Source organism: Rhinoderma darwinii, chromosome 7 (assembly GCF_050947455.1).
Source record: "Rhinoderma darwinii isolate aRhiDar2 chromosome 7, aRhiDar2.hap1, whole genome shotgun sequence".
Lineage (NCBI taxonomy): Eukaryota > Metazoa > Chordata > Amphibia > Anura > Rhinodermatidae > Rhinoderma > Rhinoderma darwinii.
The window spans coordinates 2,964,765-2,991,171 of NC_134693.1; the positions used below are offsets into that span (position 1 = coordinate 2,964,765).

Sequence of the window (26,407 nt, forward strand, 5' to 3'; positions counted from 1 at the left end):
GCGGAGAATCACTGGAGGACATGATGATAGAGACAGCGGACATACAATCGCTGGAGAACATGATGATAGAGACAGCGGAGAGACAATCACTGGAGGACATGATGATAGAAACAGCGGACAGACAATCACTGGACGACATGATGATAGAGACAGGACAGACAATCACTGGAGGACATGATGATAGAAACAGCGGACAGACAATCACTGGACGACATGATGATAGAGACAGGACAGACGATCACTGGAGGACATGATGATAGAGACAGGACAGACGATCACTGGACGACATGATGATAGAGACAGAGGACAGACGATCACTGGAGGACATGATGATAGAGACAGCGCACAGACAATCACTGGAGGACATGATGATAGAGATAGCGGACAGGCAATCACTGGACGACATGATGATAGAGACAGAGGACAGACGATCACTGGAGAACATGATGATAGAGACAGTGCACAGACAATCACTGGAGGACATGATGATAGAGATAGCGGACAGGCAATCACTGGAGGACATGATGATAGACAGGACAGACAATCACTGCAGGACATGATGATCGAGACAGCGGACAGACAATCACGAGGACATGATGATAGAGACAGCAGACAGACAATCACTGGAGATATGATAGAGACAGCGGACAGACAATCACTGGAGGACATGATGATAGAGACAGCGGACAGACAATCACTGGAGATATGATGATAGAGACAGCGGACAGACAATCACTGGAGATATGATGATAGAGACAGCGGACAGACAATCACTGGAGAACATGTTGATGGAGACAGTGGAGAGAATCACTGGAGGACATGATGATAGAGACAGCAGACAGACAATCACTGGAGATATGATGATAGAGACAGCGGACAGACAATCACTGGAGATATGATGATAGAGACAGCGGACAGACAATCACTGGAGAACATGTTGATGGAGACAGCGGACAGACAATCACTGGAGAACATGATGATCGAGACAGTGGAGAGAATCACTGGAGGACATGATGATAGAGACAGAACAGACAATCACTGGAGGACATGATATTACAGACAGCGGACAGACCATCACTGGAGAACATGATGATCGAGACAGTGGAGAGAATCACTAGAGGACATGATGATAGAGACAGAGGACAGACAATCACTGCAGAACATAATGATAGAGACATCGGACAGACAATCACTGCAGAACAGGATGATAGAGACAGAGGACAGACAATCACTGGAGGACATGATGATAGAGACAGAGAACACAATCACTGGACGACATGATAATAGAGACAGAGGACAGACAATCACTGGATGACATGATGATAGAGACAGCGGAGAGACAATCACTGGAGGACATGATGATAGAGACAGAGAACACAATCACTGGACGACATGATAATAGAGACAGAGGACAGACAATCACTGGATGACATGGTGATAGAGACAGCGGACATACAATCACTGGAGGACATGATGATAGAGACAGCGGAGAGACAATCACTGGAGGACATGATGATAGAGACAGCGGACACAATCACTGGAGGACATGATGGTAGAGACAGAGAACAGACAATCACTGGATGACATGATGATAGAGACAGCGGACATACAATCACTGGAGGACATGATGATAGAGACAGCGGAGAGACAATCACTGGAGGACATGATGATAGAGACAGCGGACACAATCACTGGAGGACATGATGGTAGAGACAGAGAACAGACAATCACTGGATGACATGATGATAGAGACAGCGGACATACAATCACTGTAGGACATGATGATAGAGACAGCGGACATACAATCACTGGAGGACATGATGATAGAGACAGCGGAGAGACAATCACTGGAGGACATGATGATAGAGACAGCGGAGAGACAATCACTGGAGGACATGATGATAGAGACAGCGGACAGACAATCACTGGATGACATGATGATAGAGACAGCGGACATACAATCACTGTAGGACATGATGATAGAGACAGCGGACATACAATCACTGGAGGACATGATGATAGAGACAGAGGACAGACAATCACTGGAGGACATGATAATAGAGACAGCGGACAGACAATCACTGGAGGACATGATGATAGAGACAGCGGACAGACAATCACTGGAGGACATGATGATAGAGACAGCGGACAGACAATCACTGGAGGACATGATAATAGAGACAGCGGACAGACAATCACTGGTGTTCTGTATTAGAGCAGGGGTGATGTCATGGGAAGAGGTATATAATTGGGTGTCATCAGCGTAGAGATGGTACTGGAAGGCAAATCTGCTGATGGTTTGTCCAATAGGCGCTGTGTAGAGAGAAAAGAGGAGCGGACCTAGGACTGATCCCTGAGGAACCCCGACAGCAAGGGGAAGAGGAGAAGAAGTGGAACCAGCAAATGATACACTGAATGAGCGGTCAGAGAGATAGGAGGAAAACCAAGAGAGAGCCGCGTCCTACAGTGTCGCAGCCTGCAAAGAGAACCAGAAGAACCAGGATAGAGGGGTGTTTATGTTTCCGTCACGTTGTTCCCCATTTGGCTTGATCTTCTGAGGAGACCATCCATTCCAGGCCCTGGTGACACGTTAGAGGCAGCCAGCCAGATACTTACTGGTCACAGGAGGCTTCTTTGTGATGGTCGGTGGTCAGTGTTGGTCCTTGACCCTTGCAGGATCCTCCTGGCTTCGGCGGTTAGTTAAAGAGGCTGTCACCACAGTATAAGTGCCCTGAACTCGGCGCTGTAATGGAGGTGACACTGATGCTTTTTATTTAGAAAAATGATCTATTTTAAACCACTTTATGAGCGATATTTAGATTTATGCTAATGGGTTTCTTAATGCCCAAGTGGGCGTGTTTTACTTTAGACCAAGTGGGCGTTGTACAGAGGAGTGTATGACGCTGACCAATCAGTGACCAATCAGCGACCAATCAGTGACCAATCAGCGTCCTGCACTCCTCTCCATTCATTTACACTGCAGATAGTGATATAGATATATCGCTATGTGCAGCCACATACACGCACTATAACATTACTGCAGTGTCCTGATAATAAATATACATCACTACCAGCCTGGACGTCATGTGTATTCAGAATCCCACTCGGCCACCGGGTGCTGACACTGCCGTTGTCACGGTATCACTGTCCATATATGGACAATGATGTCAGGAGGATCTAAGGAGTCGCAGGCAAAGCGCTAGCAGCTCCGCTCTGGGACTCCGTCTCTGGGGAAGCCCCTGACATCACTGTCCATATATCGACAGTGAGGTCAGGAGCAGAGCAGTGTCCCAGGACGAGTGCTCTGCCCGGGACACACTATGCGTATATGGATAGTGATGTCAGAGCCCTAGTACCGTAGCAGAGCCTTTACTAGCGCTCTGCCCGAGACTTCGGCTCTGCTCCGGACATCACTATCCATATATGTACAGTGACGTCAGGGGATTCGAGAGTGTCGGCAATTCTCTGGCTGGGGATTCCACTCCTAGAGGGAACCAGAAAGGCGCTACCTACAGGGAGGGTGGCTGTGTGGCACTGCCAGAGGGCTCTAAATTTATGAGGGTACAAACTGGGTGCCTAACTTCTATATGGGGCATAAACAGTGCCTAACGTCTATATGGGGTCACAAAGTGACGTTTTCTGCCATTTTACTGCCGCCGTGAGTTCCCCCGCAAAGGGGCCTACTAAATCTGTGTCGCCCAATGGCCCACATAAACCTGGAGCCGGCCCTGGGAACAGATCTACCCTAGAGAAGACTCCAGATTTTGCTCTGGTTTTAATCTGTCCAATGCAATGTCTTCTGCCATCTGCTCAATGATGCCCCCCGTTGGCAGCTACCTTTATGGGTCTTGAACTCACATGGGTGGCGGTATGCAGGGAGGTTGCATGATTCAGACTGAAGGACCACACAAAAGTCTAAGCATTATATTGAATAAACTGTAGACCCAACACAGGACGACATCAAATATGGCAGAGGGTAACGTTTGGAGCCCAGTTCTAGTATTTAAATCCATGTGACCTCCGGCTAGAAGGCGACAGAGCACAGACGGGCAGCAGCGAAGCTTTAGGAAGAGCGACCCGGCCCTCGCCCCAGCCAAAATGAGCATTAAAGTCAAATCGGATTTCATCTGCAGAAATAAGTGTAAATAATTTGCTCATCAGCCGGAGATGAGACCATAGAAAAAGTGTAAATCACACAAATGGACTCTTAATATTTGATTTAAAATACACACTCCCCGCCCCAGCGAGATAAAAGAGACGCGAGGCGTAATGATTTATCGGATACATTGGAAACATGCTAATCATGTGACAGCGAGCGCCAGGGGGGCAATTTATCAAAAAGGACGATGTTGTTGGGGAATCTATATCTAATTACCGGTAATGAATGAGGTGCGACGCATAAAGACCGACTCCAGAGTTTGTTATGGAAATAAGCCGCTCCCAGCAGGGACAAGACTTAATTAAAGCGACGCACATCGCGCTGCGAACGACGAGACGCACAAAACCCCCATCATTGTTCTAGGAGTTTTCATTAAGATTTTTTTTTTTTTACTCCTCGTTCTGTGGATTATAAAGTGGATAAAAGTCAGAGCGAATGTGAGACTCATTAACAGTCCGTCCCGAGACCCCGTCTGAATAATAATCTCTACAGTTCAATTAATTTTCACTGTTTAGAACTTATGAGAAGCTCAGTACAACTTCCCTCATTCTGTATATATATATATACTGCACAGTACAACTTCCCTCATTCTGTATATATATATATACACTGCACAGTACAACTTCCCTCATTCTGTATATATATATATACACTGCACAGTACAACTTCCCTCATTCTGTATATATATACACTGCACAGTACAACTTCCCTCATTCTGTATATATATACACTGCACAGTACAACTTCCCTCATTCTGTATATATATACACTGCACAGTACAACTTCCCTCATTCTGTGTATATATATACACTGCACAGTACAACTTCCCTCATTCTGTATATATATATACACTGCACAGTACAACTTCCCTCATTCTGTATATATATACACTGCACAGTACAACTTCCCTCATTCTGTATATATATACACACTGCACAGTACAACTTCCCTCATTCTGTATATACATACACTGCACAGTACCACTTCCCTCATTCTGTATATATATATACACTGCACAGTACAACTTCCCTCATTCTGTATATATATATATACACTGCACAGTACAACTTCCCTCATTCTGTATATATATATACACTGCACAGTACCACTTCCCTCATTCTGTATATATATATACTGCACAGTACAACTTCCCTCATTCTGTATATATATATACACTGCACAGTACAACTTCCCTCATTCTGTATATATATATACACTGCACAGTACAACTTTCCTCATTCTGTATATATATATACACTGCACAGTACAACTTCCCTCATTCTGTATATACATACACTGCACAGTACCACTCCTCCTGTCCTGTATACTGGGTGTAATTCTCAGTATCTGTATTATTCTGTATATACACTGCACAGTACCACTTCTCCTGTCCTGTATACTGGGTGTAATTCTCAGTATCTGTATTATTCTGTATATATGGACACTGCACAGTACCACTTCTCCTGTCCTGTATACTGGGTGTAATTCTCAGTATCTGTATTATTCTCTATATATACACTGCACAGTACCACTTCTCCTGTCCTGTATACTGGGTGTAATTCTCAGTATCTGTATTATTCTGTATATATGGACACTGCACAGTACCACTTCTCTTGTCCTGTATACTGGGTGTAATTCTCAGTATCTGTATTATTCTGTATATATGGACACTGCACAGTACCACTTCTCCTGTCCTGTATACTGGGTGTAATTCTCAGTATCTGTATTATTCTGTATATATATATACACTGCACAGTACCACTTCTCCTGTCCTGTATACTGGGTGTAATTCTCAGTATCTGTATTATTCTGTATATATATACACTGCACAGTACCACTTCTCCTGTCCTGTATACTGGGTGTAATTCTCAGTATCTGTATTATTCTGTATATATACACTGCACAGTACCACTTCTCCTGTCCTGTATACTGGGTGTAATTCTCAGTATCTGTATTATTCTGTATATATGGACACTGCACAGTACCACTTCTCCTGTCCTGTATACTGGGTGTAATTCTCAGTATCTGTATTATTCTGTATATATACACTGCACAGTACCACTTCTCCTGTCCTGTATACTGGGTGTAATTCTCAGTATCTGTATTATTCTGTGTATATATATATATACTGCACAGTACCACTTCTCCTGTCCTGTATACTGGGTGTAATTCTCAGTATCTGTATTATTCTGTATATATGGACACTGCACAGTACCACTTCTCCTGTCCTGTACACTGGGGGTAATTCTCAGTATCTGTATTATTCTGTATATATGGACACTGCACAGTACCACTTCCCCTGTCCTGTATACTGGGTGTAATTCTCAGTATCTGTATTATTCTGTATATATGGACACTGCACAGTACCACTTCTCCTGTCCTGTACACTGGGGGTAATTCTCAGTATCTGTATTATTCTGTATATATGGACACTGCACAGTACCACTTCTCCTGTCCTGTATACTGGGTGTAATTCTCAGTATCTGTATTATTCTGTATATATACACTGCACAGTACCACTTCTCCTGTCCTGTATACTGGGTGTAATTCTCAGTATCTGTATTATTCTGTATATATGGACACTGCACAGTACCACTTCTCCTGTCCTGTACACTGGGGGTAATTCTCAGTATCTGTATTATTCTGTATATATGTTTCTATGGTGTAATTGTCTCCTGGTTGTTCCTCATCACAGATATGTAATAATAATACGGCCGGTGCATGAGATCTAGCGATATGTCCACAGGCAGCGCCCGATCCTATTCACGAACCACACGGCGCCTCTGTACTGCACTGTATTGCGGTATGAAATCAGAGACACACGGCGGAACGGCCCATAGACCCCTGTATTCTGATATACGCCCCTGTGCATGAGCCATAACCCACTTTTTGTGGTGCTAAACCCCATATCCAGAGTCTTTCCCTTATACCCGATTGTGGATCCCCCTCTAGAACGTCCATATGTCCTAATAAGATCTTTCTTATGGAGAAAAACACGCTGTAAATAAAAGGAACGAAAAAGCCCAAACAAACGAACAACCCCTGAGACGACATCACCGCGTCCAGATGTTGTTTACTACCCATCATGCATTTCACCAGCGCCGGTCAGTTACTAATATGTCATCGAAGAATTATATAAAAAAAATCTCCACTCAATAACTGGGCACCAATAATTCTCTGTAATTCCACCATGTGACACGGGAGGCGCCAATCACCTCTCCCCGATACAGACAGGGCGGCTCTGCAGGGCGATAGCTCCGGGTCACACAGGGAGGGCGTGCCTTAAACTAATGAGTAAGGAAAATAACGAGGCAGGGTGACGCCTGGCTCCTCGCATATCATGTGAGAGGAATTTTTGAATGGGCACAGGTTGCCCCGTGGAGGATTTGCCTACTTTGCAGAACCTTCAGGAGCCGTGATCTGCCCGACCCACTGATTGTATAACGATAGAGGAGAATGTGTGACTGTAAAGCGGTGGGAATCGTCCTGTATTCCATTCATACGCTGCTTTATACGATATCTGGGGGCAGGTCCGGACTATTGTATAATACTGTCATATGTCTGCCGGAGTTCTGCTTTACCCGGTTCCCGACCAATGGCTGTATATAAATGTCCGGCGGTTGAGGTCCTTAAAACCCGCGCCATAGCAGATATACGGAACAGGTTATAGTTGGCTGTCAGGGACCCTGAAGAGAGGACAGAAGCCGCTTTCTCTGCTATAAAATACAGGCTTGGTCCTGGTGATCGCGTTACTGATTCACATGATCGCCGGGATGCCGTTAGTGTCAGGCTGCGGCTAACTAGACCCAGCACAGCCCTATTACTGACAATAGGAACTATAAGGGGATGTTCACACGGCCTATTTACGGACATAATTCATGCGTTTTACGCCTGAAAAGACGGCTCCATTACGTCTGCAAACATCTGGCCATTGGGTTTTACAATGTGCAGACGAGCTGTCATTTTACGCGTCGCTGTCAAAAGACGGCACGTAAAAAGACAGCCGCCTCAAAGAAGTACCTGTCACTTTTTGGGACGTAATTGGAGCCGTTTTTCATTGAGTCCATTGAAAAACAGCTCCAATTACGTCCGTAATGGATGCCACAAAAAACGCGTGCACTTGTCAAAACGTCTGAAATTCAGGAGCTGTTTTCGGCTGAAAACAGCTCCGTAATTTCAGATGTAATTTGTTAAGATGTGTGAACATAGCCTAACGGCTGATTTCCCCTGCAACTGGGGCTGCCGTGCATCTTCAGTTACAGAGGAAAAATAATTATGGGATCGGCCAGAATAATAATAAGAAAACAAACGTACCAAAAAAAACGTAAAAAGTACCCCCCCAAAAACAACGTCCCCCCCCCCAATCATTGTCGTAACACCGGCCCTGACCCCATTACCCTAAAATAAACATGTAAAATATCACAATTTGCGGTAGACAATGACGATCACAAATGAAAGGTCTATTTTAGGGTAAAACGATATTATTAGCAGAAATAAATGCAGCTGAAAAGTCAAAGAGCAGATGTTTTTTACAATTATTTTCAAACTTTAAACCTAGAAATTCTAAAATAACAAAAAGATATCAAAATGTCTACGGAAAAAACATCACAAAAACCGCGTCGCTGTCAGACATTTGTCACGTGTCCTACTTGTGCACCGCGTCATTGGTGGGAAAATCTCCTTATAAAACCAATTAATGGCGTTAATATGGAGACAGGTGACGAGAAGATCATCCGTATCGTGCGCCATATTTTGTCTTATGAGTGAAATAAAAAAAATCTCCAAGATGAAAAGTAAAAACGGTGACCGATAAGACACGAAGCGGATTTATCTAATGTTACGTATCGGCTCTCGGATATAAAAATTCACGGCATGACGTCCGGACCCAGAAAAGACACATCACAGCCCGACACCGTTCACACCTGCGCTTTATTCCACAATCTCCTTTTCACCATATAAGGGAACCCAGCGAGCGCCGGGCATCAAAAAATTGTTAGAAACTCATAATTGTTCCTCTCCACGGAAATCTTTAGTAAAAGGCGAAAGATTTATTCGATCTGAAGAGAAACCAGAGTATAACTTGTGCCGGTTTCCTATGAACCGCGGCTGCAGAGAAATGTTTCTTTGCTAAGAGAGACCAAAGTGCAAAAACCCAAAAAATATAAAATAATTTCCCCCACAACGTCCCCTGTAATCCCGGTAACTCCGCACACCACGAGGTAAAAGTCATAAGAGAAACATGTAAAACCAGCTCAAATATTGTAAATGTTCCTCCTGATGCATCATGGGTATGTAGATGAGGCACTTCCTGTGGGCGGGGCTTCCTCTTCTGTAGATGTTATTTCATGTGGGTCCCACTGTATTGTGATCGGCCTGATGGGCATTTGGACCGGTAATATATTGTACAATACAGAAGCCCCTTAGAGCCGAACCCAGCAGCGTCACATGACTGGAATCAGAATTAAAAAGGACCAAAAAAGTCTTTTTGGGACCCTCCTGAGGTCTAGGTGGAAAATGTTTGACCATCTGGTTCCGGTTTCATCTGAAACCTGGCTGTTTTACCCCTTCAACCCGGCCTCCCTTCTTCGGAGGGGAGGTGCCACCTTGATGCAGGCTCCTACGTGGACACTGGGGTGGCAGCCTAGGAATGTGTTTGGGTCTCCCCAAGCTCCGGCGAGGGGGGGATCATCGATCCTCTAGGCCTATGGGTTGGAGAATAGTTATGTAGGGTCTCTCTCTTTTAAGAGAAGGGCTGTGTTAGACTGCATCGTTGTGCACTTTTTATGCACTTGGGTGAGAGAAAGCATGGCTCGGGCTTTCAAAAAAATAAAATAAAAATGTTGCATATTTGTTGCTGAATTTCGGTAGCAGAGTCCACACCACAGCCCAGGACAATAGAAGGTAATGGGATTTCATCAAACCTTATTCACTCGCAGCGCAGAAAATCCACCGCGTATTCTAGGCCTGTCCTGTCTGTTACAGAAATGGCGCAGATTCCATATATCCGTATACAAAGCAAATCCACGGCTGTATCCGCAGCAAAATCCGCAATGAAATTTGTATGTAACGCGGGGGGATTTCTCTGCTAGTTTTGGCCGGTTCTTCGGTGTAATCGTCTCCTGGTTGTTCCTCATCACAGATATGTAATAATAATACGGCCGGTGCATGAGATCTAGCGATATGTCCACAGGCAGCGCCCGATCCTATTCACGAACCGCACGGCACCTCTGTACTGCACTGTATCGCGGTATGAAATCAGAGACACACGGGGTACAGTACGGCCCATAGACCCCCTGTATTCTGATAGACGCCCCTGTGCAGGAGATATAACAGTTTTTGTCCTGTAGACTCTGATAAGGCAGCAGATAGGAATATAGCGCAATACTGAACAGACGACGGCTTCGGGGTCAGATAGGAAATAATGAGGCCGGTGACGCTGGGCTCCTCGTGTCTCATTTGAGAGTATTTTTTGGTACAGGGCGCCCCTTACAGGATCTGCCCACTTGGTAGGATGAAGAGGAAAACCAGTGGCGCTGCCTGTAGGACGAAGAGGAAAATACATTTGTATGGGGCGAGCAAATATTACAAGAATCGCTCGCGCCCGTACGTTTCCATCATGTCGGCGTTTGCTCGTTCAGCGACTGATCGTTTCCCTGGTTACACAACGCAACGGACGGGAACGTTCTGTGAACACTTGTTTGCCGGACAATTGGCTCGTGGAAAAGGACCTGAATAACTTCACACACAATTTGCGTGGATAAAACATCTCCATTCTAGCAGGAAGTAAATGAGAAGGTTTATCGATATCCAGTGCACGACGAGCCATAAAACAGCAACGTTTTCCAGGTGCGATTCCTTTATTGGCTTCCCGGGAATACGATGTTTGCAAGTTCTCAGAGCGCGCAGGACCCTGGATGTGTAAACTGCCTGAAGAAGGATCCGATGTGCCCCGAAAACTGCCAAACACCAGATCTCAGGCAGCAACATCTTCTGACAGCGCAGCACAACACGTAACTACGACAGGTTTACTATCAGATGAGCAGAAAAGCTTCACAATTCAGAACAAACATTTACAGAAATAAAAGCCCAATCTATTATTTGTACAATAAGGGAACCCAGCGAGCGCCGGGCATCAAAAATTTGTTAGAAACTCATAATTGTTCCTCTCCACGGAAATCTTTAGTAAAAGGCGAAAGATTTATTTGATCTGAAGAGAAACCAGAGTATACAGCGGAGATCACCGGACACTACACCGGCCCCGCGCTCCTCCCGTCACACCTGCGGAGAGGACGTGATCCGTGTATTGTGTTTATGTTCTATTCTCCATCATCCGGACACAATGTAGTTTTTTGTTACTAAATTGAATGTAACAAAAAAATGTTTACATTTGAAAAGTTAGAATTCTGAAGACTCGTCAGATGCATCCTGGGTAAATATGCAAATCAGAGCAGAATTCAACACAGGCTGGCAAGTTTCTATAGGGAACCCGTAATAATCAATCATGAAACGGAAGAGACACACAGCGAACCCAGCGGGGATGGGACAAGGACGACGATCATCATTACGGCGCGTACAGATACCGTGTCTGGAAAGTGCTGGCGCTCCCGCACAGATCTGTCCATGTCTTGGGGGGGGGATCTGTATTAGGCTGGATTCACACATAGCATTTCCGGTTGCGTTTCTTTAGTTCAGAAGCGCTACAGGCAGATGTTACTTTAAAGTTTATAGTCTTTTTACCACCGCTGCTCGGTGTCCAGTCCTGTTTTCAGATGAAAGTTAATTTTGCATTTCATTTGGAAGGTCCCGGAGTCTGGCGGAAGAGTGGAGAGGTGTCAGTTCAAGTGTCCTGCGCTCCAGTGTGAAGTGTCCGCAGTCAGTGATGGTTTGGGGGCCGTGTCATCTGCTGGTGTTGGTCACTGTGTTATATCAAGTCCAGAGTCAGCGCAGCGTCTAGCAGGACATTCCCGGAACTTCATGCTTCCCTCTGCTGACAGATTTATGGAGAGGCTGATTTCATTTTCCAGCAGGACTCAGCACCTGCCCACCCTGCCAAAAGTACCAACACCTGGTGTAATAACCACAGTATCACTGCGCCTGATTGGCCAGCAAACTCGCCCAAACCAAACCCCATAGAGAATCTATAGGGTATTGTCAAGAGGAAGATGAGACCCCAGACCCAACAATGCAGACGAGCTGAAGGCCGATATCAAAGCAACATGGGCTTCCATAACACCTCAGCATTGCCACAGGCTGATCACCTCCATGCCACGCCGCATTGATAACACCTCAGCAGTGCCACAGCCTGATCGCCTCCATGCCACGCCGCATTGATCACCTCCATGCCACGCCGCATTGATAACACCTCAGCAGTGCCACAGGCTGATCGCCTCCATGCCACGCCACATTGATCACCCCCATGCCACGCCGCATTGATAGCACCTCAGCAGTGCCACAGGCTGATCCCCTCCATGCCACACCACATTGATAACCCCTCAGCAGTGCCACAGGCTGATCGCCTCCATGCCACACCATATTGATAATACCTCAGCAGTGCCACAGGCTGATCGCCTCCATGCCACGCCGCATTGATAACACCTCAGCAGTGCCACAGGCTGATCGCCTCCATGCCACGCCACATTGATAACACTTCAGCAGTGCCACCGGCTGATCACCTCCATGCCACGCCACATTGATAACACCTCAGCAGTGCCACAGGCTGATCGCCTCCATGCCACGCCGCATGTGGTGCTGTGGGGTGGCGTCTGTTGCTGTGGCGCTGCATGTGGGGGGACGTAGCCCAGAGCCAAGGATGCTTGGCACGGGCTGATAGAATGAGTGCTTTTGGGCCCCTGGGTGGCTCCCTCTGCAGGAGCGGTGCTGCAACCGTTAGAGTAGGGCCCACTTTGAAAGAGGTCGCCGTGACGTGGATTATACAGTTGGATCAAAATGTTAACAAAGAACCTCATGTTCATGTATAGAAATTATGGCCAGCGGCTCAGATCAACGTATAGATTGTGGATTGTGCGGTCCATGTCTATTTCCTCTTAATGTTTTCCGTACATTCTCAAGTGCCGTAATAATAAATTGGGTGGATTCAACCCCCGAGGTGACATCACCGCGTCCAGATGTTGTTTACTACCCATCATAGGAAAAAGATATCAAAATGATAGAAAAGGAAACCTGCGACGTCAACGGAAAAAACATCACAAAAACCGCGTCGCTGTCAGACATTTGTCACGTGTCCTACTTGTGCACCGCGTCATTGGTGGGAAAATCTCCTTATAAAACCAATTAATGGCGTTAATATGAAGACAGGTGACGAGAAGATCATCCGTATCTTGCGCCATATTTATCCCTTATTCTGAGCACCGTGATGACGGCTTATGAGTGAAATAGAAAAAAAAATTCTCCACGATGAAAAGTAAAAACTGTGACCGATAAAACACGAAGCGGATTTATCTAATGTTACGGATCGGCTCCTGGATAAAGTAATTCCCAACAACACATCCGGACCCAGAAAAAACACATCACAGCCCGACACCGTTCACACCTGCGCTTTATTCCCCAATCTCTTTTTCACCATATAAGGGAACCCAGCGAGCGCCGGGCATCAAAAAATTGTTAGAAACTCATAATTGTTCCTCTCCACGGAAATCTTTAGTAAAAGGCGAAAGATTTATTCGATCTGAAGAGAAACCAGAGTATAACTTGTGCCGGTTTCCTATGAACCGCGGCTGCAGAGAAATGTTTCTTTGCTAAGAGAGACCAAAGTGCAAAAAACAAAAAAATATAAAATAATTTCCCCCACAACGTCCCCTGTAATCCCGGTAACTCCGCACACCACGAGGTAAAAGTCATAAGAGAAACATGTAAAACCAGCTCAAATATTGGAAATGTTCCTCCTGATGCATCATGGGTATGTAGATGAGGCACTTCCTGTGGGCGGGGCTTCCTCTTCTGTAGATGTTATTTCATGTGGGTCCCACTGTATTGTAATCGGCCTGATGGGCATTTGGACCGGTAATATATTGTACAATACAGAACCCCCTTAGAGCCAAACCCAGCAGCGTCACATGACTGGAATCAGAATCCTGAGGGAACGTTCACACGCTTAGCAAAAAGGGAAAACAGATCCTGATATTCAGAAGTTTTTTTTTATTCAAAGTCGCATTTTTCGCTGCGTTTTTTACGGCCATTTTTGGAGCTGTTTTTCTATAGAGTCAATGAAAACCGGCTCCAAAAATGGCTCATGAAGTGACAGGGACTTCTTTTTCGCGGGCGTGTTATTTATGAAGCGGTTTTAAAAAACGGCCGCGTAAGAATATGCTCTGTCAGAACAGAACACCGTATTTACCATTAAAATCAATGGGCAGATGTTTGGAGGGGTTCTGCTTACAATTTTTCGGCCCGAAAATAAGCCGTGTGAACATCCCCTAAGTTTTGTGCCGGTTCTTCAGTGTAATTGTCTCTTGGTCGTTCCTCATCACAGATATGTAATAATAATACGGCCGGTGCATGAGATCTAGTCATGGCCGGCCTTAGCTACGTGCGGTCACACAGGCCGACGGCCGCCATGCTGTAAGGGGGGGCGCAAGCGGGTGAATTTCTCCTGCTCTGCGGCTACTGCTCGGGGGGCCAGCGGGTCAGGTGTCACTCACTGACCTCACCGCGCCGCGACTACCGCTCCCCCGTTCACCCTCTCCCCCTCCTCGTCTTACGTCCCGAGTGATGATCAGGCGTGATGACATCACTCAGGACGCAGGACCGGGAGGAGACTATCTTACCATGCGGTCCTGCTCTGGCTATTTCCCCAGGGCTCCGTTCCAGCAACATCAGCGGACGCCGTGCACTGTAAGGCTGGGTTCACACGACCAAGTTTCAGACGCAATGAAGGAGTTTTACGCCCCCCCCGAATTACGTCTGAAAAAACGGCTCCATTACGCCGACAAACATCTGCCCATTACTTTCAATGGGTCTTACGATGTTCTGTGCTGACAACCTGTCAAAAGACGAATCAGCCAAAGAAGCAGCTCCAGACCGACCGACACATCATCAATACCGGCGAACATCACCGGCCGCACAACAGAGAAGCAGCTCCAGACTGACCGACGCAACATCATCAATACCGGAGAACATCACCCGCCGCGCCACAGAGAAGCAGCTCCAGACTGACCGACACATCATCAATACCAGAGAACATCACCCGCCGCGCCACAGAGAAGCAGCTCCAGACCGACCGACGCATCATCAATACCGGAGAACATCACCCGCCGCGCCACAGAGAAGCAGCTCCAGACCGACCGACGCATCATCAATACCGAACATCACCCGCCGCACCACAGAGAAGCCGCTCCAGACTGACCGACGCATCATCAATACCGGAGAACATCACCCGCCGCACCACAGAGAAGCAGCTCCAGACTGACCGACACATCATCATCATCACCCGCCGCACCACAGAGAAGCCGCTCCAGACTGACCGACGCATCATCAATACCAGAGAACATCACCCACCGCACCACAGAGAAGCAGCTCCAGACTGACCGACGCATCATCATCAATACCGGAGAACATCACCCGCCGCACCACAGAGAAGCAGCTCCAGACTGACCGACACATCATCATCATCATCACCCGCCGCACCACAGAGAAGCCGCTCCAGACTGACCGACGCATCATCAATACCAGAGAACATCACCCACCGCACCACAGAGAAGCAGCTCCAGACTGACCGACGCATCATCATCAATACCAGAGAACATCACCCGCCGCACCACAGAGAAGCAGCTCCAGACTGACCGACGCATCATCAATACCAGAGAACATCACCCACCGCACCACAGAGAAGCAGCTCCAGACTGACCGACGCATCATCATCAATACCAGAGAACATCACCCGCCGCACCACAGAGAAGCAGCTCCAGACTGACCGACGCATCATCAATACCGGAGAACATCACCCGCCGCACCACAGAGAAGCAGCTCCAGACTGACCGACGCATCATCAATACCAGAGAACATCACCCGCCCCGCCACAGAGAAGCAGCTCCAGACTGACCGACGCATCATCATCAATACCGGAGAACATCACCCGCCGCACCACAGAGAAGCAGCTCCAGACTGACCGACACATCATCATCATCATCATCATCATCACCCGCCGCACCACAGAGAAGCAGCTCCAGACTGACCGACACATCATCATCACCCGCCGCACCACAGAGAAGCAGCTCCAGACTGACCGACGCATCATCAATACCAGAGAACATCACCAGCCGCACCACAGAGAAGCAGCTCCAGACTGACCGACGCATCATCAATACCAGAGAACATCACCAGCCGCACCACAGAGAAGCAGCTCCAGACATCACGTTCATTAAATGTTTGACCAAGTACAGCCGGCGAATGATTTTATAAATATCCAAATGGCTCTTGGCAGAAAAAAAGGTTCCCCACCCCCTGGCGCAAACGCGGCTTATTTGTTGGCGGCTTTGCCCATGGAATTCAATGGGGAGGTAAAAAATACTGTATAACTACAACTCCCCACAGACACAATGATGAGACCGCTGTATAACTACTACTCCTCCTCCTCAATCACCTGTTCTACACCTGGACAGTGTTACCTGAATGCCAGTGGTCAGATGATATGGACACATGACTGCCGCCATCTTTACTTCATTCAATTATCCTATGAATACATTTCTATGAGCTATATGATTTTTTTTTTTTAGGAAAAGGCGAACGCTACGGATATAAGGTAGGTACGTGATCAGAAATTTACTTATATATTAGAATTCTGTATGAATTTTGTATTCTATAAATAAAGCAAATTAAAAGTGGACAACTCCTTTAAAGTGAACCTCCGCCCTGTAACATTGTTACTTTTAGGTGCAATATTCTGCAAGATTTAAATATATCTTTATGGGGGTTGGTGCGCCATTTTTCTGTTACAGAGCTACGAATCCTCTGCACATTATAAAATTGTATCTGCCAGCAGTCGCCACTAGGGGGAGCTCACTACATACAAATATAAAAAAAGTGTACAGTGAGCACCCCCTAGTGGTGGCTGCGGCAGATACAATTTTATCATGTATTGCTATAACTATGCAGGGGATTTGGAGCTCTGTGTCAGATAAACGGAACTCTGACCCATATAAAAATATATTAAGAAATTAATTTGCAATGGATTTTGGATCTATTTAGGGCGTCCAGGGCTGGATATTTATAGGTTAAAAATTTAAAAAGGATAAACTTTTATTAAAAGATTTTTCTGCAGGAACAGAGAGAATCCCAGCGGAGCACGAAGATGAAGCTATAAAAACTAAAAGAAACACGAGTCGTCCAGATTGGGGCTAATAACACCAGAAGGCACTTTAAAAATCACAGCAACCAGTAAATGAAGGCACAGATCTCAGCCCCACTTTAAAATGAGCGGATCTCGCGGCTGAACGCGGAGCAGGGCGCTTTGCTGGCGCAGTCTCTGAGAAACGCGCTGCAGATGGCGGCATACCTCTCCGGATACCAGCGGTAATGGCAGACGTGCTCAGACTTTTCAAAGTCCACAGACTCTGTGGGGAGGTGGCGGCGGCGCCGGATATTCATCATGTTCTCAATGTCGCGGTGTGCGATGATTTTGTCGCCGCGGGAGTAGAGATAGAGGTGCGGCCAGAGGGAAGGGTCGCTCTTCATGGCGTCGTAGTGATTCTCATGCAGGAACCGGGTGGCCGGATACAGCAGGATTCTCAGGATAGACACCATGATGGCGAATAATAGCAGAGCCAGGTAGCGCAGCGGGGAGATGGTGCGGGGCGTGAGGATTGTATTCAGTGCCCGCACAGACCCAAGGACGTTGCGGTTTCCAGGAGCGCTGTCAAATATGGCGCCAACCACTTGGAGTCTGCTGAGCTGGCGGTGGGAGTGCAGCAGCTCCACCATGTACCGGTACAGCATGAAGCCGCCATTGCTGAAGATGTGGAAGACAATGGGGTTTTTATTAATTTCATAGTCAAACAGAAGCTCCAGCAGTTTCTTCGCCTGGTCCCGGAGCGAGCTGAAGCCAAAGGATTCCGCAAAGAAGACGGTACGCCAGGCGGCGGTGTATCTGATCACGACACAGCCCTGCAAGAAGGGGGCAATCATAAGACAGGAACTACAAGGTCTACAAATACTTAGAAGATGATTAAAGCAAATGATTGCATAAAAAGGAGTTCTGAAACTTCCTAACAGACTCCAAAACTCTGCTTGCTGTCAGTGAATGTAAATAATCTGCTTTGAGTGATGATGTTGAAAAACGGTTCTGATCTAATCCTCCTTACAGCTGATGAACTTATTACACGGTATTAAATGGTCACTTACTCCTCAACAAACTTTGCCAAAAATAAATAGTACCAGCGAATATATTTTTAAAAAAAACCTGTAATATATCTAATTAGAGAAAAATGCCTCTGTCTCCACTAATCAGGCTCCTCCATGCGGCTGCTTCTAGTAAGTGTTTTATCTCACCCCAGTGCTGGAGTCACAGCTACACTGCTCATTACTGCTGTATGATGTCCTCCATGCGGCTGCTTCTAGTAAGCGTTTTATCTGTAGTCTGCAGAGGGGAGAACTGCTAATAAATGCAGAATACAAGTCATATAATGGCCAGAAATAGAGTTATTCCTCATGTACTCATTCAAAAAAGTCAGCTGAAAAGTTAGGTTTAAGTCTAGTCAATCAAGCTGCATTCACAATTCTACAGGATTTTGTTGTTTTTTTTAAATGGGAAACAGTCAGCAAGCTTGTGAACAGACACCCCCTTTTCTTCAAAAGCTATAATACAGGGGCAGTTAGTGTTTTCCACACCAGATGACTCTACAGGAAATGGTGTAAAGACAACACTGCCCAGAGCACAAAAGACCAAAGCAAGAGGTAAATGCAGGCAGATTTCAGCTCTGAAGCTGCAGATAGCGAGAGCAGCTCTGGAGTATAATACAGGATATAACTCAGGATCAGTACAGGATAAGTAATGTGATGTATGTACACAGTGACTCCACCAGCAGAATAGTGAGTGCAGCTCTGGAGTATAATACAGGATGTAACTCAGGATCAGTACAGGATAAGTAATGTATGTACACAGTGACTCCACCAGCAGAATAGTGAGTGTAGCTCTGGAGTAGAATACAGGATATAACTCAGGATCAGTACAGGATAAGTAATGTAATGTATGTACACAGTGACTCCACCAGCAGTATAGTGAGTGCAGCTCTGGAGTATAATACAGGATGTAGCTCAGGATCAGTACAGGATAAGTAATGTAATGTATGTACACAGTGACTCCTCCAGCAGAATAGTGAGTGCAGCTCTGGAGTATAATACAGGATGTAACTCAGGATCAGTACAGGATATGTAATGTATGTACACAGTGACTCCACCAGCAGAATAGTGAGTGTAGCTCTGGAGTATAATACAGGAGGTAACTCAGGATCAGTACAGGATAAGTAATGTATGTACACAGTGACTCCACCAGCAGAATAGTGAGTGCAGCTCTGGAGTATAATACAGGATGTAACTCAGGATCAGTACATAATAAGTAATGTAATGTATGTACACAGTGACTCCACCAGCAGAATAGTGAGTGCAGCTCTGGAGTATAATACAGGATGTAACTCAGGATCAGTACAGGATAAGTAATGTAATGTATGTACACAGTGACTCCACCAGCAGAATAGTGAGTGCAGCTCTGGAGTATAATACAGGATGTAACTCAGGATCAGTACAGGATAAGTAATGTAATGTATGTACACAGTGACTCCACCAGCAGAATAGTGAGTACAGCTCTGGAGTATAATACAGGATGTAACTCAGGATCAGTAATATAATGTATGTACACAGTGACTCCACCAGCAGAATAGTGAGTGCAGCTCTGGAGTATAATACAGGATATAACTCAGGATCAGTACAGGAGAAGTAATGTAATGTATGTACACAGTGACCCCACCAGCAGAATAGTGAGTGCAGCTCTGGAGTATAATACAGGATGTAACTCAGGATCAGTACAGGATAAGTAATGTAATGTATGTACACTGTGACTCCACCAGCAGAATAGTGAGTGCAGCTCTGGAGTATAATACAGGATATAACTCAGGATCAGTACAGGATAAGTAATGTAATGTATGTACACAGTGACCCCACCAGCAGAATAGTGAGTGCAGCTCTGGAGTATAATACAGGATGTAACTCAGGATCAGTACAGGATAAGTAATGTAATGTATGTACACTGTGACTCCACCAGCAGAATAGTGAGTGCAGCTCTGGAGTATAATACAGGATATAACTCAGGATCAGTACAGGAGAAGTAATGTAATGTATGTACACAGTGACCCCACCAGCAGAATAGTGAGTGCAGCTCTGGAGTATAATACAGGATGTAACTCAGGATCAGTACAGGATAAGTAATGTAATGTATGTACACAGTGACTCCACCAGCAGAATAGTGAGTGCAGCTCTGGAGTATAATACAGGATGTAACTCAGGATCAGTACAGGATAAGTAATGTAATGTATGTACACAGTGACTCCACCAGCAGAATAGTGAGTGCAGCTCCGGAGTATAATACAGGATATAACTCAGGATCAGTACAGGATAAGTAATGTAATGTATGTACACAGTGACTCCACCAGCAGAATAGTGAGTGCTGCTCTGGAGTATAATACAGGATATAACTCAGGATCAGTACAGGATAAGTAATGTAATGTATGTACACAGTGACTCCACCAGCAGAAGAGTGAGTGCAGCTCTGGAGTATAATACAGGATATAACTCAGGATCAGTACAGGATAAGTAATGTCATGTATGTACACAGTGACTCCACCAGCAGAATAGTGGAGTGTGACGGAGTGGCACTCACTTCTTCGTGGTAGATGGAGCTGTACTTGGCCAGATTCTTGTCTTTACATCCTCCCCACCCGAGAAGAATCACCACTGGCTCCCTCTGCTGGTCCCACCGACAACCTGCAAGAAGAAGGTCACATTGCTATGTTAACAGTAAGACACCAGATGGCGCTGCAGGACTGGGTACATTAACACTAGAATTGCGCACTCCGCCGTCCTGAATAACATGGTGTAACGAGCAGATAACGACTATTGCAGGAAGTCACATCTAATATCAATTATTTAATTACTTTGGGGGAAGAAATCTAAGTTTGGTGTTGTCCACAAAGTAGGATCCGCCCTAGGTCCATGAGATATGTTGGCCGTATTTCCCGGACCGCACAGTTCAGGGAGACGCACTTCTAGTATCATCGCTATGTATGACGCTAGGGCCCTGTTCACACAGTTTTTTTTGCAGGCTTTGACCTATCTGCACTCTCTTTGTCGCGTTTCATTTGGCGTTTTTTGGCCGCGGCCATTTTTGTGACGTGGGCAAAAAAACGTTGCTTAAAAACACTTTCTCTGCCTCCCATTGATGTCAATGGGAAGTCAGAGATGGAAAAGCCGGAGGAGAGGGCACGCTGCTTCTTTCTCCCGCAAGCATTTATTTACGCTCGCAGGAAAAATCGCCTCATTGAAATAATTGGGAGACTGAGCAAAAACCGCAGCAAAATACTCTGTGTGAACAGGACCTAGGAGTCGCTGCCTCCCTGCGGGAATCTGGTCCCAGATTGAAAACATGATAAGAGTGCAGGACGGGAGTCCCGCGGGGAGGCAGCGACTATGATGCTCGGAGTACGGCTCCCTGAACTGCGCCCGATCCAGCAAAAAACGGCCGACATACGGTCTGTAACTTACGGACTGAACGCGGTCGCATGAATCTGACCGGTTCTGGGAGAGGTTTTATGGATCCCAAATGCGCCCATGTGTGGCTGTTCTGGGGGCGGCGGCCATCACTGAAAAACGCGCAGGGTTCATGTGGTTGTACATGGCGTCCATCTCAGCGTAAGATCCTGTTCACACACTCCGGCCGCGGGCGCACGCTGCAGAAGTTGATAGACGCACTCAATCGTTTTTAGGTGCAGTTTTACGCTGCAGATTTTAACGTACGCACCAAAAGGTCAATTTACACAACGTGCAGATGAGATGACCTGAAGTTTCATTTACTTTGCTGGTACTGGATTACACTGAGATGATGCAGGAAACCCGCAAGTGAAACGCATCGTGTACATCTGGCCGTGGATCATGAATAGTGAATGAGGGATAAAATATAAAACACCATTTACTGCAGATTATTACACTTTGGGGGCGCGGACTTTCTCCAGAGTTCCCCTTTAAGTAAATGCATAGGACATAGAACGGCCGACTGGTCGTTATGGGCAACGGCTCGTCTCCCGGGAGTCATTTGACCAGCAGCACGGCCTCACCTTGCAGCGCGGGCTCCGGCAGGACGATGGTGTAGTCCATGTCTGAATCCCCCATACTGCGCCGCGCTCCGATCTCTAACCCCGGGTCCAACAGCATGAACACCCTCTGCCGCCGGAACTTCTCCCACAGATTATCTGCCAATCAGCAGCTTCGTAGGAGATCACCTGATCTTAACACGCCTACCCTGAGTGACCCTGGATACCGTAGAGTCTGTAGATACTGTTGCCAAGCAACCTACCGCGAGTTCACCCGAACATGATTGTTTTCAATCGCCACAGCCCGCCAATTATCAAAAGATCTCACATCTGATTGGTTGCCTGCTGCTTATCAGTGGATCTGATTGGTTGTGGTAGAACTTGATGAGTGACGTGCTCTGGGTGCAGGTGAGTGTATTGGGGGCTCGGGGAATGATTGATATGTATTATCACCTCTAGTCACCCTGATAGATAACACACATGTAATGCGGTCACTGTCCAGGAGTCTGCGCAGAACTGCCCCGTGTCCTCTAATCATGGAGCGAACATCAAAGTGCGCAAATCATACGTTATACTCAAAGCGAGTGTATCAAACATGACAGGCTGAGATACAGCCACGCGTGATGGAAAATGTGCTGTGTGATTCTCTGACACAATATCACACACATGATAGGATTAGATACAGCAGACAGTATCACACATGATAGGATTAGATACACAGCCAGGGGCGTAACTAGGAAAGACTGGGCCCCATAGCATACCGGTAGCAAACTTTTGACTGGGGCCCCCCCTCCCCTGTGTGTCACACAACCCCCCCCCCCTTGTCGATAGTGCCTTTTTTACAGCCCCCCCTGTAGGTAACACCATACAGAGCCCCCCCGTAGATAACGGCATACAGCCCCCCCGTAGATAACGGCATACAGACCCCCCCCTGTAGGGAATGCCATACAGCCGCCCCCCCCGTAGGGAATGCCATACAGCCGCCCCCCCCGTAGGGAACGCCATACAGCCCCCCCCGTAGGGAACGCCATACAGCCGCCCCCCCCGTAGGGAACGCCATACAGCCCCCCCCCCCGTAGGGAACGCCATACAGCCGCCCCCCCCCCCCGTAGGGAACGCCATACAGCCCCCCCCCTGTAGGGAACGCCATACAGCCCCCCCCTGTAGGGAACGCCATACAGCCCCCCCCCCTGTAGGGAACGCCATACAGCCCCCCCTGTAGGGAACGCCATACAGCCCCCCCCCCTGTAGGGAACGCCATACACCCCCCCCTGTAGGGAACGCCATACAGCCGCCCCCCCCCTGTAGGGAACGCCATACAGCCGCCCCCCCTGTAGGGAACGCCATACAGCCCCCCCCCCCCGTAGGGAACGCCATACAGCCCCCCCCCCCGTAGGGAACGCCATACAGCCCTCCCCAAGTTCTCCATCACAAACCTCTGACTTCCGGGGTCTGTCTGCAGCTCAATAACAATGAAAGGAGCGCTGGTCACGCATGCGCACAAGCACGACCGGCGCTCCGTACATTTCTATGGAGCTGCAGACAGACCCCGGAAGTGCGAGGCTTGTGATGGAGAAGATCAGGGGACTTTCAGTCCCCCGTTCTCCCTATCCATGCCAGCGATCCTGTGTATGTCCTGTGGAGAGGGGATACATGTCCTGTGGAGAGGGGATACATGTCTTATGTTTAATGGCAGAGCGGGGAGATACCTCCCTGCTCTGCCGTAGTGTTCAGTGGCGTCGCGCTGTAGCAGCCATAGCGGCAGCTAGCGGAGCCTCCGGCCATGAGGGGGTCCGTGCCGGCGGGCGACACGGGCCCTCTAATGCCGCGGGCCCCGTAGTAGCTGCTACAGCGGTAGTTACGCCACTGTACACAGCTCAGCAGACAGTATCACACATGATAGGATTAGATACACAGCTCAGCAGACAGTATCACACATGATAGGATTAGATACACTGCTCAGCAGACAGTATCACACATGATAGGATTAGATACACAGCTCAGCAGACAGTATCACACATGATAGGATTAGATACACAGCTCAGCAGATAGTATCACACATGATAGGATTAGATACACAGCTCAGCAGACAGTATCACACATAGGATTAGATACACAGCTCAGCAGACAGTATCACACATGATAGGATTAGATACAGCGGCTCAGCAGACAGTATCACACATGATAGGATTAGATACACAGCTCAGCAGACAGTATCACACATGATAGGATTAGATACACAGCTCAGCAGACAGTATCACACATAGGATTAGATACACAGCTCAGCAGACAGTATCACACATGATAGGATTAGATACAGCGGCTCAGCAGACAGTATCACACATGATAGGATTAGATACACAGCTCAGCAGACAGTATCACACATGATAGGATTAGATACACAGCTCAGCAGACAGTATCACACATTGTAGGATTAGATACACAGCTCAGCAGACAGTATCACACATGATAGGATTAGATACACCGCTCAGCAGTCAGTATCACACATGATAGGATTAGATATACAGCTCAGCAGACAGTATCACACATGATAGGACTAGATAGATGGCTCAGCAGACAGTATCACACATGACAGGATTAGATACACAGCTCAGCAGACAGTATCACACATGATAGGACTAGATAAACGGCTCAGCAGACAGTATCACACATGATAGGATTAGATACACAGCTCAGCAGACAGTATCACACATGATAGGATTAGATACACAGCTCAGCAGATAGTATCACACATAATAGGATTAGATACACAGCTCAGCAGACAGTATCACACATGATAGGATTAGATACACAGCTCAGCAGACAGTATCACACATAGGATTAGATACACAGCTCAGCAGACAGTATCACACATGATAGGATTAGATACAGCGGCTCAGCAGACAGTATCACACATGATAGGATTAGATACACGGCTCAGCAGACAGTATCACACATGATAGGATTAGATACACTGCTCAGCAGACAGTATCACACATGATAGGATTAGATACACAGCTCAGCAGACAGTATCACACATGATAGGACTAGATACAGCAGCTCAGCAGACAGTATCACACATGACAGGATTAGATACACTGCACTGCGTCATGAGCTGTCTGCGCGCAGTGTTCTCTGTCTTCGGCGCCGGTCGCATCGCTTCGCACAAGTCACAATTCATTACAACACTGCGGCCGCACAGCTGAGCATTAACATACATGAAGTCGCGGTATTGGACTGTTCGCGGCTTTACGGCATATAAATCGTATCGATATTTCAATGCATCGTCCAGCCCTGCAGACATCAGCGGTTTCTCCTTCCCGCAGGGCCGCTGATCATCATGTCGTCTGTCCGGGAGCAGGAAGCCATCAGTCGCCTCATGACGTTCTTTAAAGAATGGGACAACGGGAACAAAGTGACCAGGAGCCGAATACTGAACAACTTCATCACATTCAGTCAGGGAAAGACGGGTCCGGAGCTGGAACAGGAATTCTCCCAGGGGGGCAGCTTGTTTTTGGCGCGGCTGACCACCTGGCTGCGCCTCTCGTATCCTTCATTTAGGCTTCATTCACACAGAAGTATTTAGCATCACTTTTTTTTAAGCCAAAACAGGGAACACGTCCAAAACTTTCCATTATATGTTTTTTTTCTTGCTCCGGCTTCCAAAATACTGAAGAATGCGAAGCGATAAGTAATAGATGTCTATGTACCGGGTTTCTTAGGCCTCATTCCCACGACAGGGTTTCCCGGCCGGCACCCGGCTGCATTAGGAATAATAGACCCCTAATGGGGCTATTCACACGACCGATTTTTTGACGGCCTGGAAAACCGGCCGTCAAAAAATAGGACATGCTCTATCTTCGGCCGGGTACCCGGCCGCCCGGCTCCCATAGAAGTCTATGGGGCCGGGTATTACACGGCCATCACCGGAATGTGT

General features: G+C 47.0%; 2 protein-coding genes and 4 non-coding genes across 9 annotated transcripts in view; 2 read left to right on the forward strand and 4 right to left on the reverse strand.

The window, feature by feature from the left end:
- The first annotated feature begins 7,436 nt into the window (after positions 1–7,436).
- LOC142658229 (U12 minor spliceosomal RNA) lies at positions 7,437–7,586 on the forward strand. Its single transcript, XR_012850063.1, has one exon. It is a non-coding gene; the product is annotated as a U12 minor spliceosomal RNA (small nuclear RNA).
- Positions 7,587–9,121: 1,535 nt separating this feature from the next.
- LOC142658239 (U5 spliceosomal RNA) lies at positions 9,122–9,236 on the reverse strand. Its single transcript, XR_012850072.1, has one exon. It is a non-coding gene; the product is annotated as a U5 spliceosomal RNA (small nuclear RNA).
- A 2,036-nt stretch (positions 9,237–11,272) lies between these two features.
- LOC142658247 (U5 spliceosomal RNA) lies at positions 11,273–11,386 on the reverse strand. Its single transcript, XR_012850079.1, has one exon. It is a non-coding gene; the product is annotated as a U5 spliceosomal RNA (small nuclear RNA).
- Positions 11,387–13,749: 2,363 nt separating this feature from the next.
- Positions 13,750–13,864, reverse strand: LOC142658240 (U5 spliceosomal RNA). The gene has a single exon (XR_012850073.1). It is a non-coding gene; the product is annotated as a U5 spliceosomal RNA (small nuclear RNA).
- Positions 13,865–17,505: 3,641 nt separating this feature from the next.
- TMEM53 (transmembrane protein 53) lies at positions 17,506–22,700 on the reverse strand. Of its 3 annotated transcripts, none has more exons than XM_075832568.1 (3): positions 22,495–22,700; positions 21,045–21,148; positions 17,506–18,277 (listed from the first exon to the last, which is right to left on the reverse strand). In XM_075832568.1, the coding sequence occupies exons 1-3, from the start codon at positions 22,589–22,591 to the stop codon at positions 17,582–17,584; spliced, it is 897 nt and encodes a 298-aa protein (XP_075688683.1). In that variant the 5' UTR covers positions 22,592–22,700; the 3' UTR covers positions 17,506–17,581. The 3 variants fall into 3 exon arrangements, with proteins under 3 accessions (XP_075688683.1, XP_075688682.1, XP_075688684.1); XM_075832567.1 differs by lacking the exon at positions 22,495–22,700 and adding an exon at positions 22,367–22,487; XM_075832569.1 differs by lacking the exon at positions 22,495–22,700 and adding an exon at positions 21,926–22,031.
- ARMH1 (armadillo like helical domain containing 1) overlaps positions 22,508–26,407 on the forward strand; it is a 69,232-nt gene continuing 65,332 nt past the window's right edge. Inside the window, exons 1-2 of one of the 2 annotated variants that reach the window (XM_075832565.1) lie at positions 22,508–22,878; positions 25,797–26,016. In XM_075832565.1, coding sequence (XP_075688680.1) covers positions 25,811–26,016 — 206 coding nt within the window. In that variant the 5' untranslated portion in view covers positions 22,508–22,878; positions 25,797–25,810. Of the gene's footprint in view, positions 22,879–22,915; positions 23,024–25,796; positions 26,017–26,407 lie in introns of those variants that run through there. The other variant, XM_075832566.1, reaches the window with a different exon arrangement.